Source organism: Myxocyprinus asiaticus, chromosome 41 (genome assembly GCF_019703515.2).
Source record: "Myxocyprinus asiaticus isolate MX2 ecotype Aquarium Trade chromosome 41, UBuf_Myxa_2, whole genome shotgun sequence".
In the NCBI taxonomy this organism is placed as follows: domain Eukaryota; kingdom Metazoa; phylum Chordata; class Actinopteri; order Cypriniformes; family Catostomidae; genus Myxocyprinus; species Myxocyprinus asiaticus.
In genome coordinates, this window is record NC_059384.1 from 19029025 (window position 1) to 19041780 (window position 12756).

The window sequence follows — 12756 nt, forward strand, 5'->3', positions numbered from 1 at the left end:
GGTTCAGAAGTGGCTTAACAGGAGGAGTACGACAACTGTAGCCAAATTCCTTGACATGTCTGTGTGTGGTGGCTCTTGATGCCTTGACCCCAGCCTCAGTCCATTCCTTGTGAAGTTCACCCAAATTCTTGAATCGATTTTGCTTGACAATCATAAGGCTGCGGTTCTCTCGGTTGGTTGTGCATCTTTTTCTTCCACACTTTTTCCTTCCACTCAACTTTCTGTTAACATGCTTGGATACAGCACTCTATGAACAGCCAGCTTCTTTGGCAGTGAATGTTTGTGGCTTACCCTCCTTGTGAAGGGTGTCAGTGATTGTCTTCTGGACAACTGTCAGATCAGCAGTCCTCCCCATGATTGTGTAGCCTAGTGAACCAAACTGAGAGACCATTTTGAAGGCTCAGGAAACCTTTGCAGGTGTTTTGAGTTGATTAGCTGATTGGCATGTCACCATATTCTAATTTTTTGAGACAGTGAATTGGTGGGTTTTTGTTAAATGTGAGCCAAAATCATCACAATTAAAAGAACCAAAGACTTAAACTACTTCAGTCTGTGTGCATTGAATTTATTTAATACACGAGTTTCACAATTTGAGTTGAATTACTGAAATAAATGAACTTTTCCACGACATTCTAATTTATTGAGATGCACCTGTATATTCTAGTGTGTACTAGTCTTGATTGATACAGTGTGTTTTGTGAACACCAGAGGTCGCTGTTTGTCTCAGAGTTGTGACGTATGACGCTTCAGTCGCTGTAATACGGAATTCCCAATTTCCTCTCCAGTCCAGTCAGCTACCGACACAGCATAGGGCCACAACATCTTACTGCTCGACGTCAAAAACCGACACAGGTAAGAATAAACACATTTATATATATGTCAGTCACTCCAGTTTGGTAGGGCATTTAACTAGAGAGAGATATTTGTTCATTTAGGGAAGACAGACGTTTTTGTGCTATTACAAACGACTTAATGAAAAGGTGGCCATTTTACATGAATACCTCAAAAGCCTCGCCACACCAAATGAGTGAGTGAATAGTATGTTATTGGCCTTAATCTTTTGTAGACCTTTCCTTTTCAGTTGTTTATTTTTCCAATAATATGTATCCTCTATATTTACCATGGCACCTGAAGCTAGCCAGTTGCTAACTGGCATTGCTAATGTTTTGATTCGGTTATATTATCTCATAATTGGCCTCAAATTAACACGCACTAGATAGTATGTACTTTTTAAATGTGATAACATGCCATTCGTGGTATAGAGACTTAAAATAGAAGCAAAACTGTAGATAAATGTTGAGGCAGATTGAAGAGTGAACAGTCAGGATGAAGTGGCCCTTATATTTCATTTACAGACATATACATAAACATGAATTCAGCGGTGTCTCAAAACCTAGTGAGCAACCTACCTAGACATCTAGTATGCCTAAAAATACTGTCTATGTAGGCAGCCCGTTAGTTTTGGAGCCACAGCGAAAAGTGACTCAGATTTGGTTTTATTTAGAAGTTTACTAAACCCTCACATGCCAGTTTCCCTTCATTATAACCATGTGGTAAGTTTAATTCTGAAATCAAAACCTACAAAAGGATGTCCTAGAGGACGGTCTATGAATCATGCTATCATCTGCATGTTTTATATATATATATATGTTTTATAATTCGTAAAAAGTGCTGGTTAACATGGCATTATAGTTTTGAGGGTTGTTGCTTTTGCAGTCACTTTGCCTTGTTGAATTACCTTATTAAAACTGATGCTGAATCGCTACATTTGCCTAAACTGCTCCACAAACAATTAACTGTTTTTGTTTGTCACATATATAGCTTGTGCTGTAAAATAAGGTTTAAATGTATCCATCAGACTGGTAAAAGAATGTTAATTGTGCATTTCAAGGATCGCTTGACATCTTTTTGAGACAAATGGGTTCACTAGCATTTGTTTTGAATATGTCATTGAATTGTTTGATCCAGCCTACAGTTATATCCCATTGAATGCAAAAGTAGAGAAATCTTATTCACCTTTATCATATCAGAATCAGAATGAGCTTTATTGCCAAGTATGTTTACACACACAAGGAATTTGTCATGGTGACAAAAGCTTCCAGTGCAAGAGAATGCAACAAATATACATACATACAAACATATAGTGACATAAAAAAATAATATATAACAGATTAAAAAAAAGAGAAATATATAATAGCACAATAATGTTGTTAGAATATTTTATATACAGATATACAGTTATTTGCAGGTGATGTATTGAAGAAGAGGTAGGATATGTTAAAGAATATAAATGAAATATGGATATAAGTAGGAATGGATGGATTGAAAATTGCACATGGTTGTATTGACCAAAGGAAAGTATTTGGGGGCAGTTTTAAATGTTCATGAGGTGGATGGCCTGAGGGAAAAAACTGTTCCTGTGCCTGGCTGTTCTGGTGCTCAGTGCTCTGTAGCGCCGGCCAGAGGGAAACAGTTTGAAGAGGAAGTGTTCTGGGTGAATGGGGTCAAGAGTGCTTTTACCAGCCCTTTTTTTAAGTGACCTCTTTCCTTGTCTTGGCTATGTTTGAAACATAATGAGGTTTGCCTGATGCTTTGATAGGAATATCTTTGCAAACAGCAAAATGAGGTGACAGACTCAAGATATTGGAGCATACCAAGCCAAACATCATAGAAATGCCATTTAAAATCTTTGAAAAGAAGTAGTGACATTGCGACAAGACAGTGGCTGTAAACTGATACTAATTGTTTGGGAATTTTGACCACACATCCACAAGGTTCATTTAATGGAAATATGCTAATGAAAGTGGGCTAGTGGGCCAGAGAGTCTAGCCCTGCTTTTGCTGAGCTAAAAAGATTAAATGTGACCAGCTAGGCTCAAGCAGTTTGACTTTTACAATTGGTTTTCCCACAATGATCAAACAAGGCACTTACTGTACATTTAATGTACTTTAAAATACTTTAAAACTACTGAGAGATTAAGGGTAATGCATGACCATTATTGCTATTAAGAGCTGTCCCAATTAAAGAGTTCAGGCTGTTCCTTTACTTCAGGATATAGAGTGACATAGATCACTGCTGTGTTTGTTTGTGTATGTGTGTATAGGGTTAAACGCGTAAGCATTGCAAGTCAGCGTTCTCTTCAGCAAACAGCATTTTTTATATGCGTCACTGTGAGCTGGACAGATCCTGATGGTTTGACTCCACTCCATCTTGTTTATTTCCACTGCTGTAAAACGTCTTGTGCTCTGAGCTCTTAGTGATTTAGCCGGACTTTGATTTTTCCTGCATGGCTTGATATGCAGGAGTTACACAGACTTTTTTTTTTTTTTTTTTATCTCAACTTTTGATGTAGTAGATACTTCAGATCTTGACTTTATAATGTGCTTTATGATGTGCCTGTCAACTCAGTTAAACTAAATGTAAATTTTCTCCAATCAGAGGTGTCTAGTAATAGACCGATATGGATTTTTTTAATTGCAGATGCCAATTTCTAGAAAGCATGTTGGCTGATAGGCAGATATTATGCAGATATACACTTATTGAGCACTTTATTAGGAACACCTGTACACCTACTTATTTATGTGATTATGTAATCAGCCAATCATGTGGCTGCAATGCATAAAATCATGCAGATACGGGTCAGAAGCTTCACTTAATGTTCACATCCACCATCAGAATGGTGAAAAATGTGATCTCCGTGATTTAGCCCGTGGCATGATTGTTGGTGCCAGATGGGCTGGTTTGAGTATTTCTGGAACTGCTGATCTCCTGGAATTTTCACACTCAACAGTCTCTAGTTTACTCAGAATGGTGCCAAAAAAAAAAATTCAGTGAGCAGCAGTTCTGCGGAAGGAAACGCCTTGTTGATGAGAGAGGTAAACGGAGAATGGCCAAACTGGTTTGAGCTGACAGAAAGGCTATGGTAACTCAGATAACCTCTCTGTACAATTGTAGTGAATAGCAGAATAGCATCTCAAAATGCACAACACGTCAAACCTTGAGGCGGATGGGCTACAACAGCAAAAGACCATAGTGTTCCTAATAAAGTGCTCAGTGAGTGTATATATATCACACATAGTGACATGAACATGAAATTGCTAAAAATCAACTTTTATTTAGCATAGGCCTAATATTTACTCAGTTTCACAAAAAACCTCTGTATCTGTTATCTGTAAAAAAAAAAAAAAAAAAAAGATTTTTTTTTGTTTCAAATAGCAGATTCTCCTGGTTTCTGTTTAGTCATACATAAAGACATTTTTAAAACGTAATAATAAAAGGAAGAAGTAAATAACAACAGTGCATGTAATCCAGTAACCAGACTGTGTGCATTACCAATAGCATTTTCTCACAAAAAGACATAATACAATAATGATAAATGATAATAGCTAATAATAATAATGATTATTATTATTATTATTACACAATAGTTCCATATTTCTGTAATAATTTCTTAACTTGCATGTGGCATTTTAATGCAGTCCAGTTAAACCCTCAAGCTTTTATTTTGGCAGAAAACTGAAGGAAGTAGGCCTATTTTGAGTTTCTGTTTGTAGCTTTGTTGACAAAGGTGTTTTAAAGAGCCCATATTATGCTAATTTACAGGTTCATAATTTTATTTTGGGGGTCTACTAGAATAGGTTTACATGCTTTAATGTTCAAAAAACATGTTTTTCTCATACTGTACATTGCTTCAGCCCCTCTTTTCACCCTCTAGCTGAAATGCTCTGTTGTAGCTCCTGTCTCTTTAAAGGCCCCCTTTCCGAAAAGCTCAGGCTGCTCTGATTCAGTCAGTTGTGATTGGCCAACCGCTTAGAGCGTGTGTCGGAAATGTAACACCCTTACCACAGCCGAGTTTCAGGCTTCCTGAGCAGCTGTAAACACTATTGTAACTACGGTAACAGTGGCGTTGGTTTTTGCCATACCAGTTCGAGCCCGAGTCCGATAATGAAAGTTTGGAAGAACAAACTGATCGGCCTGAACCACCTTTGCAAACACGACTTGAGCAGGACGTTTCACAGTGGTAAGTTTTAATTTTGTAGCTTTCTTACAAATACACTTTTGATTTTTGTGACCCTAACAAAGCTTTAAGACATGTAGTGCATCTAATTTAGTCATCTTTTGCTGGAATGGGCATAGCCGAACTTTTTTCGCCCAAGTTATGAATGGAGAACAGAGGCTTAATCCCGGTTGGACATTACCAGGGGTATTAGAGAGTTAGTGAGCAAGTTAGCCGTGGACTACCGTGGATAGCGACCGTAACATTACAGCTTGTAATTGTATAATTATATAAGACTCTTGAGATCGACCATTTTGTTATGCAGTTTTAGGCAAAAGCCAGCCCACAGCTGAACAGTAAACCCTTACCAAAACAATAACGTTACATAGCAAGTTAGCCGAGCGCTACTGTGGATTGCAGATGTAAAATTACCATTTGTAAAAATAAATCTGTCCCCGCACTTGATCACTATTCATGATATTAAGAATGACAAACATTTAATTGTAGATTAAAGTGGGCCCGCAGCTGATTAGCAAATCTATTTCAACACAATAACATTAGCTAGCAGGTTAGCAGAGGCCTACAGCAGTTCACTGGGTGTACACCGTAGCTACAACACAAAACTCCGCTTTTGAACTCTCGGTAGCAGATAAATAAAATAATAATCAACAAATAAACAAACATACTTACAGGTTGTGATCCTGAAGCGCCAGATTGTCCCAACAATGTGGGAACTGCACCATATTTCAGGAGTAACTGTCTTGAAAATCCGGTATTGGTTGTGGATGTACTGCTGAGGAATAGTGTTAAAAATAAATTTTAACCACTGATTCTTCAATACGTCTGCCTTTGGAAGTCCAAACAAAGAGGTTTTACTTTCGCAGTGAAGAAAACAGTGTCTTCTTGACATGGCGACATCACTAACCCAACTCATCCTGGCCTCAGCTATAACTACCTTGTATGAGGGTGAGCCAAAGTAGCCCTTAGGCGGGCATTATGCAAATGTGTTACATAGTGACGTAGATACTTTACGGAAGAAATGGCTGGACTACAAACCAGGCATTTCGTGGAGTTCAGGAGCAGTGTTGTCTGTGGGAGAGAATAACTCCCTTTTGCGTGGACTTTGTAACTTTGCAGACATTTTACATGCACAAACAGATATATTACACATTAAAGGAAAGGTAAAATCCCAAAAAGCATAATAGGGCCTCTTTAATGCAGTGAAATGCTCTCATTCATTCTTCTATCTACAAAAACCTGGTGTTGTGGGGTTACTTTAGATTTGGATTGTAGCCTAACTTTTAGCAGCCAAGCATATTTGGAACTACGCAAATGTCCAATTAGTGAAATCCAGAGCACTGATTTTATAATGCGTTGGATGCATGTTGGCATACCAAACTGAACTTGAGCACATCTGTTAATTTACCACAAGAGGGAATTTGTATGTTTTTAAGCACAGAACTGCATTATCAGAGTATGTGTAATGCACTACAAAGATCAGAGCTGCACACATACACTGTAAGAGCAGTCAGCAGCACGTACAGACCATTCATTTAATTAAATCGCAGCCCTTCAGTTTGATAATTGCTCTCTTGCGGGTCCAACGAAAGCAACTGAATTCCAAAGTCTCAGTTCTCCACATTGTTGATTTCCACATTGCCCAGATTTTCTCAACTCAAGATTTTCTCATCAGTGTCCTCGTCTGTCGACATCGTCGGCACATACGCCAGCTGTTGATTGTACTTAAGAGTATCACAAAGCAGTTGTAGTGTGCATGTGTCGAACGCATTCGTATTTGCTCGTGGTCAAAAGTGTATACTTTGAAAGGCAACGCGGTCGACCGGGCGCGTTCCGATCCGGAACGCAAAAAAAATAAATATACCCGGGCCTTTACGGCATACAGTTTACACGGCCCAGATCACCATCTGCTTTTGTCAGAGACTGACCATTGTGCAGAATTCGTGAGTCCTGAACAATTTTGATCCTGGATGATTTAATGAGTTTCAGAGGAAGATTTATGAGTGCTCCACAGGATTATGCACTTCACATGAAGAAATCGCTGGATTTGTTTAAGTTGTGTAAGGTTCATGAGTTAAGCCTTTAAAAGATATTTAATCAGCATATTTGCAGACAGTAGGCTATATGATATAAGTTTTAGGACTATTTGCCTTTTATCATTGGACAAGACAGTTAAGGCAGTTATAGTGACCTGTTTAGGAGACAGGGAGAATGAAAGCATGAGCACTTAACATCACAAGCTTGTGCGTGTCTCCTAAAATGGTGTTGCATGGCGGTCTATTATTGTAGTAATAACGCTAGCACATAACAACAAAACAAACTGTGATTTCACATGCAAACAGGTAATTCTCTGTGCCAATGTGGCTTGCTAAACTAATTGGCCAAACGGGAAAGTTTCTCGGCCGATGCCGACAGTTTTAAAATTCAAAATATCATCCAATTTATCTGCTCCAACGCTATTGGTCAACCACTAGTCTGGTCCTGTGAAGGATCTGTATAATTTACAAATGCCATTTATTCACCAGAGTTGGTTATTCCCTTTATTGCTTTTAGAGCCTGCTCTCTGTAAACAAGAAGCCCTAGAAAGACAAATGTGGGAAATGCTATTAATAGTCCAGCTAAACCTAATCCCGTTGGTCACATGCCCCAATGCCCCAGACCTCGGTCACTCTTGCGTCTGACATGTGGATTCTCGAACGTCACAACATGTAATCAGTGACCGTAAAATCATATCCTCTGCACCACAACACGCTGCACTAAATGTTACCCTGACTCAGTGCTTGTCACTTCACATGTGACTCGCTCAAAAATACTTGAAAGTCCTATTACTAAAGCCCTACTCTTATTATTTAGAAGAACTGGATTAATCTGTTCCTGGCTCTTGCCCTGTTTGACCCTACAGGCTAATGAATAGTTCTGACCTATTATTTCCCACCTGTAAATTCTGTTTTTAATACTGTATGTCATGGCACATCACTCGGCCAAGAATAGCTTGTTGTATTTTTACCCATCGCAATTAAAACAATATTCCCTGTTTCATTATTTGCCATTTCTGGACGTTTTATGGTGTTCCATTTAAATATGGGTCTGTTTGCTCTCTCACAGATACCTTGCTGACGGGGTTTGACGCTGCAGTAACCCTAGATCCGCCTGCAGCACCATCTGTGAAGTGGAGCGGTACTAATTCCTAAACTGATCCTCTCTGAAAGCCCTCCAGCATGGTTGACTACATGTGAAACAGCAGTGTTCTGGAGCCGAACAGGGAGAAGAGAGGATTTATCTGACACAAGCAGACCAGCATAGAGACATGTCATCCAACAGGGGCCAGAACACCCATGGGCTCAAACAGATTGGGCTGGACCAAATCTGGGATGACCTGAGAGCAGGAATACAGCAGGTCTATACACGCCAGAGCATGGCCAAGTCACGCTACATGGAACTCTACACGTATCTTAACAAGCACAGCAGGATGAATGGGGATTAAGGGGGGTGGCAGCTGTGGGCAGCACTGTGAAAGTTTGTATTGTTAGGTGTGGCACCATTTGTCTGAGCTTTTTCTACCTTCACGAACAAGACCTAAGCTTATCAGACAAACCTATTGAAATGTGGTTGCTGCTGGAGACCTAATTCTTGTAGTGCTTTTTTTTAACAAATTGCTCTGAATCAGTGGTAGTAAATTGCAGTGTAAAAGAACACAAACTTTTCTCACCCATTGGGTAAGTTCTAAAGCTGAGATTTTTCTCAGGCTTTTAGAGTTTACCCTACCAGATGATAGGTCAGTGGGCTAAAGGATTTAATTGGTCATCTTTATGCTAATTAATCTTGACATTAGTGAACATGAGGTCATTAAGTATAGCATACACCATTTCATATTAGCTTTGTAGCTATTTTGAATAGTTTTTAGATTGTAGAATATACGCTCACTGAGCACTTTATAAGGAAGACCTGTTCACCTACTTATACCTGCGATTATCTAATCAACCAATCGTGTGGCAGTAGTGCAGTGCTTAAAATCATGCAGATACTGGTCAGGAACTTCAGTTAAGGTTCACATCAACAATCAGAATGGGGAAAAAAAATTTGATCTCAGTGATTTCGACTGTGGCATTGATTGTTGGTGGCAGACGAGCTGGTTTGAGTATTTCCGTAACTGCTGATCTCCTGTGATTTTCACATTCAGCAGTCTCTAGAATGGTGCCAAAAGCAAAAAACATTCAGTAAGCAGCAGTTCTGCGGGTGGAAACGCCTTGTTGATGAGAGAGGTCAACGGAGAATGGCCAGACTGGTTCGAGCTGAAGGAAAGGCTTCAGTAAATCATATAACCACTCTGTACAATTGTAGTGAGCAGAATAGCATCTCAGAATGCGCAACGTCAAACATTGAGGCAGATGGGCTACAACAGCAAAAGACCACGTCTGGCACTTTATTAGGACCATAGTGTTCCTAAAAAAAGTTCTCAGTGAGTGTATTAGCTGGCTATATACAGTAATTCTAATTAAAAAAAAAATTTAAATCACCATTAAATCCATTACATTCAGTTTAGATATTGGTTTATGAAGTCATGTTTTTCAAGAAAACTGTGCTCTAAATGGAATCACAAAATCAAAGTGCACTCTGTTATTGTAATTTTATTTGGCCCTGGTGTAAGGCCAGGAGTATCCCATTTTATGATTATTCCACAATAAAGCTCTTCATTTTGTGTTTAGAAAATGAAAACTTACAAAGGCCTTTGTCCTAAAAATTGCAGTTTTGCATTTTACTTACTAGTACCACATTAGATTGAGTGCCCAAATTGTTCTGAGTTTCATCTGCTGCCCACAGTCATTCTGCTCTACATCCCCAGTAATGGGTTTTATTTGTCTTTGCATGGCTCTGTATACACCCATAGAACTTACTGTTTCTGCAGGTTAGATAACTGAAAGTCTCAGCATGTAGATTGTAGTGCCAGAGTGTTGCCATTGCACAAAGTTGAGCCCACAGTAGTGTTATAATGGTAGTTGGTGGGATACCTGGCGCTCCGAAAAAATCCACTAATAGATATAGTCTGGTAATCACTGATGACATGATTGGTCTTTAGGCTCCTGACCTGCACTGAAAAGTAACGCAAAATTCACACCTATCTAGAGGACTTTTGGCATTGTAAGATCACTGATTTCAAACCGATCACACAGTAAATTCACTATCTTGTGCTCTTTAAGTTATGTATCTTGGCTTCTTACATTTCGGTGTAGTTTAATCTGACAAACCGTAGTACCCTAACGACTCAGTACATTTGACATTGCGTTTATTAACACATATGGGGAGTGCCTTCTACACGACCTAGTTGAAACCTCTCTACAATAACGGCAGTATTCTAATAGTGGCTATGGTGTTTGAGCCCCGCCCATTTTGGCCCGAAGCTGTCTGCTGTAAAAGCAGGTGCACAAACACAATTTCCTCAATTTCTTCCTTCCAAGACAGCGATAATTTTTTGTCTAGAAACCCTCTACCTTTGCCGTCGATATACACGAGTCAGCGAGCGAAATCTTCACGGGAAGACTTTCTGCTCCCCTGCAGTGCTCCGGCGAACATCACACCGCCTCACCGCTTGACACTTCGCTGGTGAACGGGCCTCAGCATCCTGATTCCCCGCAGTGCTTCGGCAGGGTTTGTGTATCCTTACAAAGCAATTGTATGTATATTGTGTGATATAAATTTATTTATATATTTATATATCTAAAAGAGTCACTTACGTGTTCACGTCTTTTTATAGATGTCATTCCGTAAGTGTTTCTTGTGCGAGAGGCGCATCCCGCCGTCAGATCAGCATGAGCTGCATTTATTGTCTGGACCACACCCACACAGAGACGGCTCTCATGGAGACAGACTGTCCTCACTGTGAGGGCATGAGTCTGAAGACGCTTCCCTCGTGAATCGCCCTTGTTCTGAGGGACGATTCAGCCTCATGTACCCTCCCACCCGCCTCTTCTGTGATACCCGAGGATTCGTACGAGGAGTCACGGCGGGGCCGCGAGGTCGAGCAGGATGACTTTGAGGTGGTCCTCATGGCAGCACGCCCCGCGAGCCCCTCAATCTCTACGAAGCACATGTTTTCCGATACGCTATGTACGAGACGAGCTCCGGCCTTCTGAAAGAGCGGGCGGCCTTGTCTTGTTCAGCGGTTCTGACGCTGGGGATAATAATGACGATGTCATGTCTCGCTGTGTTAGGCGAGTGCTCAGTGGATGATGCTGCCGCCCCTCCCCCAAGCGAGGGAGGTGCACGCGCCACTGACGGAGATGCTCCTCATCCTTACAAGGGTGGTCGAAGAGCTTCACCTTGAGTGGTCTCCCCCAGAGGAACGTGAACAGTCTCGCCTCGATGAATGGTTCCTGCAGTCTGGACGCCGTCATACGGCATCGTCCCACAAATCTGACCCATTCTTCCCCGAAGTTCATAACGAACTGTCTTTAGTCCTGGCATGCATCCTTCTCGGCACGCTCGCACAGTGATGCCATCCTCTCTAATGTGGATCACGGGGAAGAAAATAGTTATGCCCAACTACCCGCTGTGGAGGTGGCGGTAGCGGCACACCACTGCCCAGCAACTAACAGGCCGTGGAAATCACACCCCATACATCCTTCCAAACCATGTCAACAAACATCCGCACTGGTGGGAAAAACTTACGCAGCTGCAGGACAAGCTGGATCAGCACTCCACGCAATGGTGGTGCTTCAGGTATTTCAAGCCAAGCTCCTCAAGCAAATGGACGAGCATGGCTTCAATCCAGAGACATTCAAAGAACTCCGCACCGCTACAGACTTAGCGCTGCTTGCCACAAAAGTCACTGCGCAGGCCATCGGCAAGTCCATGGGCAACCTGGCAGTTCTGGATCGATATATATGGCTGATCCTCACAGAAATGAGTGATAAGGAAAAAGCCACTCTGTTGGATGCTCCAGTGTCTCCAGCCAGCCTCTTTGGTGTGAATAAGTTTGCTGAATGTTACGCCAGGACTCGGCAGCAGTCACAGGCTATGAGACACTTTGGCTATGTTCAGACTGCAGGCAAATCGGATTTTTTCTCAAATCAGATCTGTCCAAAACTGTCCACACTATTAATTGCAAGTGATCAAATCAGATTTGCGCGTTCAGACATAACCAACCTATCTGCATGGGTTGCTTTGGTGACGACGTAGGCATACCCACGTGACGATGCTTTCAAAACAGATGCGGGAAAAATGGAGGTGCATCATCTCGCTCTCCAAATAAGTGCCCTGTCCAGTCACGGTGCAGAACTGGTAAATATAGGCTGTCTCTCGTTTGGAAGGCTGCATGCTAGGTAGGACGCGTCCTTTGAAGGCTGCAGTATACCGAGTGTCCTCCTTTAAACAGGCCTCATTTAAACGAGATGGCCTTCGTAGGACAAACAGAAACAGAACGTAACATGTATGCTATGACAGCACGCCACTTTTTTAACAAGCGCAGCGCTTTGAGTGAGAAGGGAACAAAGTCCCTCTGGAAGGGAATGTATGAGGTACATTTTAGGAGCGTTATATTGATGTAAAGAGAAAAGAAAATGGATTTTACAGGTGTACTTTTAGTGTAATACTTTATTTTAATTATATATTAATATAATTATACATATTATATACTCTGCACCTATCTACTGAGGTACTTCAACTTGGGAATTAACAAGGAACATAATTCCTTGCATTTGAACATCATATTTACGGGCAAATTGGCGTTATTTTTTTAGACATTT

General features: G+C 40.9%; 1 protein-coding gene across 4 annotated transcripts in view; it reads left to right on the plus strand.

The window, feature by feature from the left end:
• Nucleotides 1-715: 715 nt before the first annotated feature.
• Nucleotides 716-12756, plus strand: part of LOC127431758 (cullin-1-like) — a 37033-nt gene continuing 24992 nt past the window's right edge. For 3 of the 4 annotated variants that reach the window (XR_007895646.1, XR_007895647.1, XM_051682285.1), the window contains exons 1-2: nt 716-852; nt 8120-8461. Coding sequence is in view for 1 of the 4 variants with exons in the window: in XM_051682285.1 (XP_051538245.1) it covers nt 8322-8461 (140 nt within the window). In the remaining 3 variants the exon portion in view is untranslated. Of the gene's footprint in view, nt 853-8119; nt 8462-10470; nt 10667-12756 lie in introns of those variants that run through there. The other variant, XM_051682286.1, reaches the window with a different exon arrangement.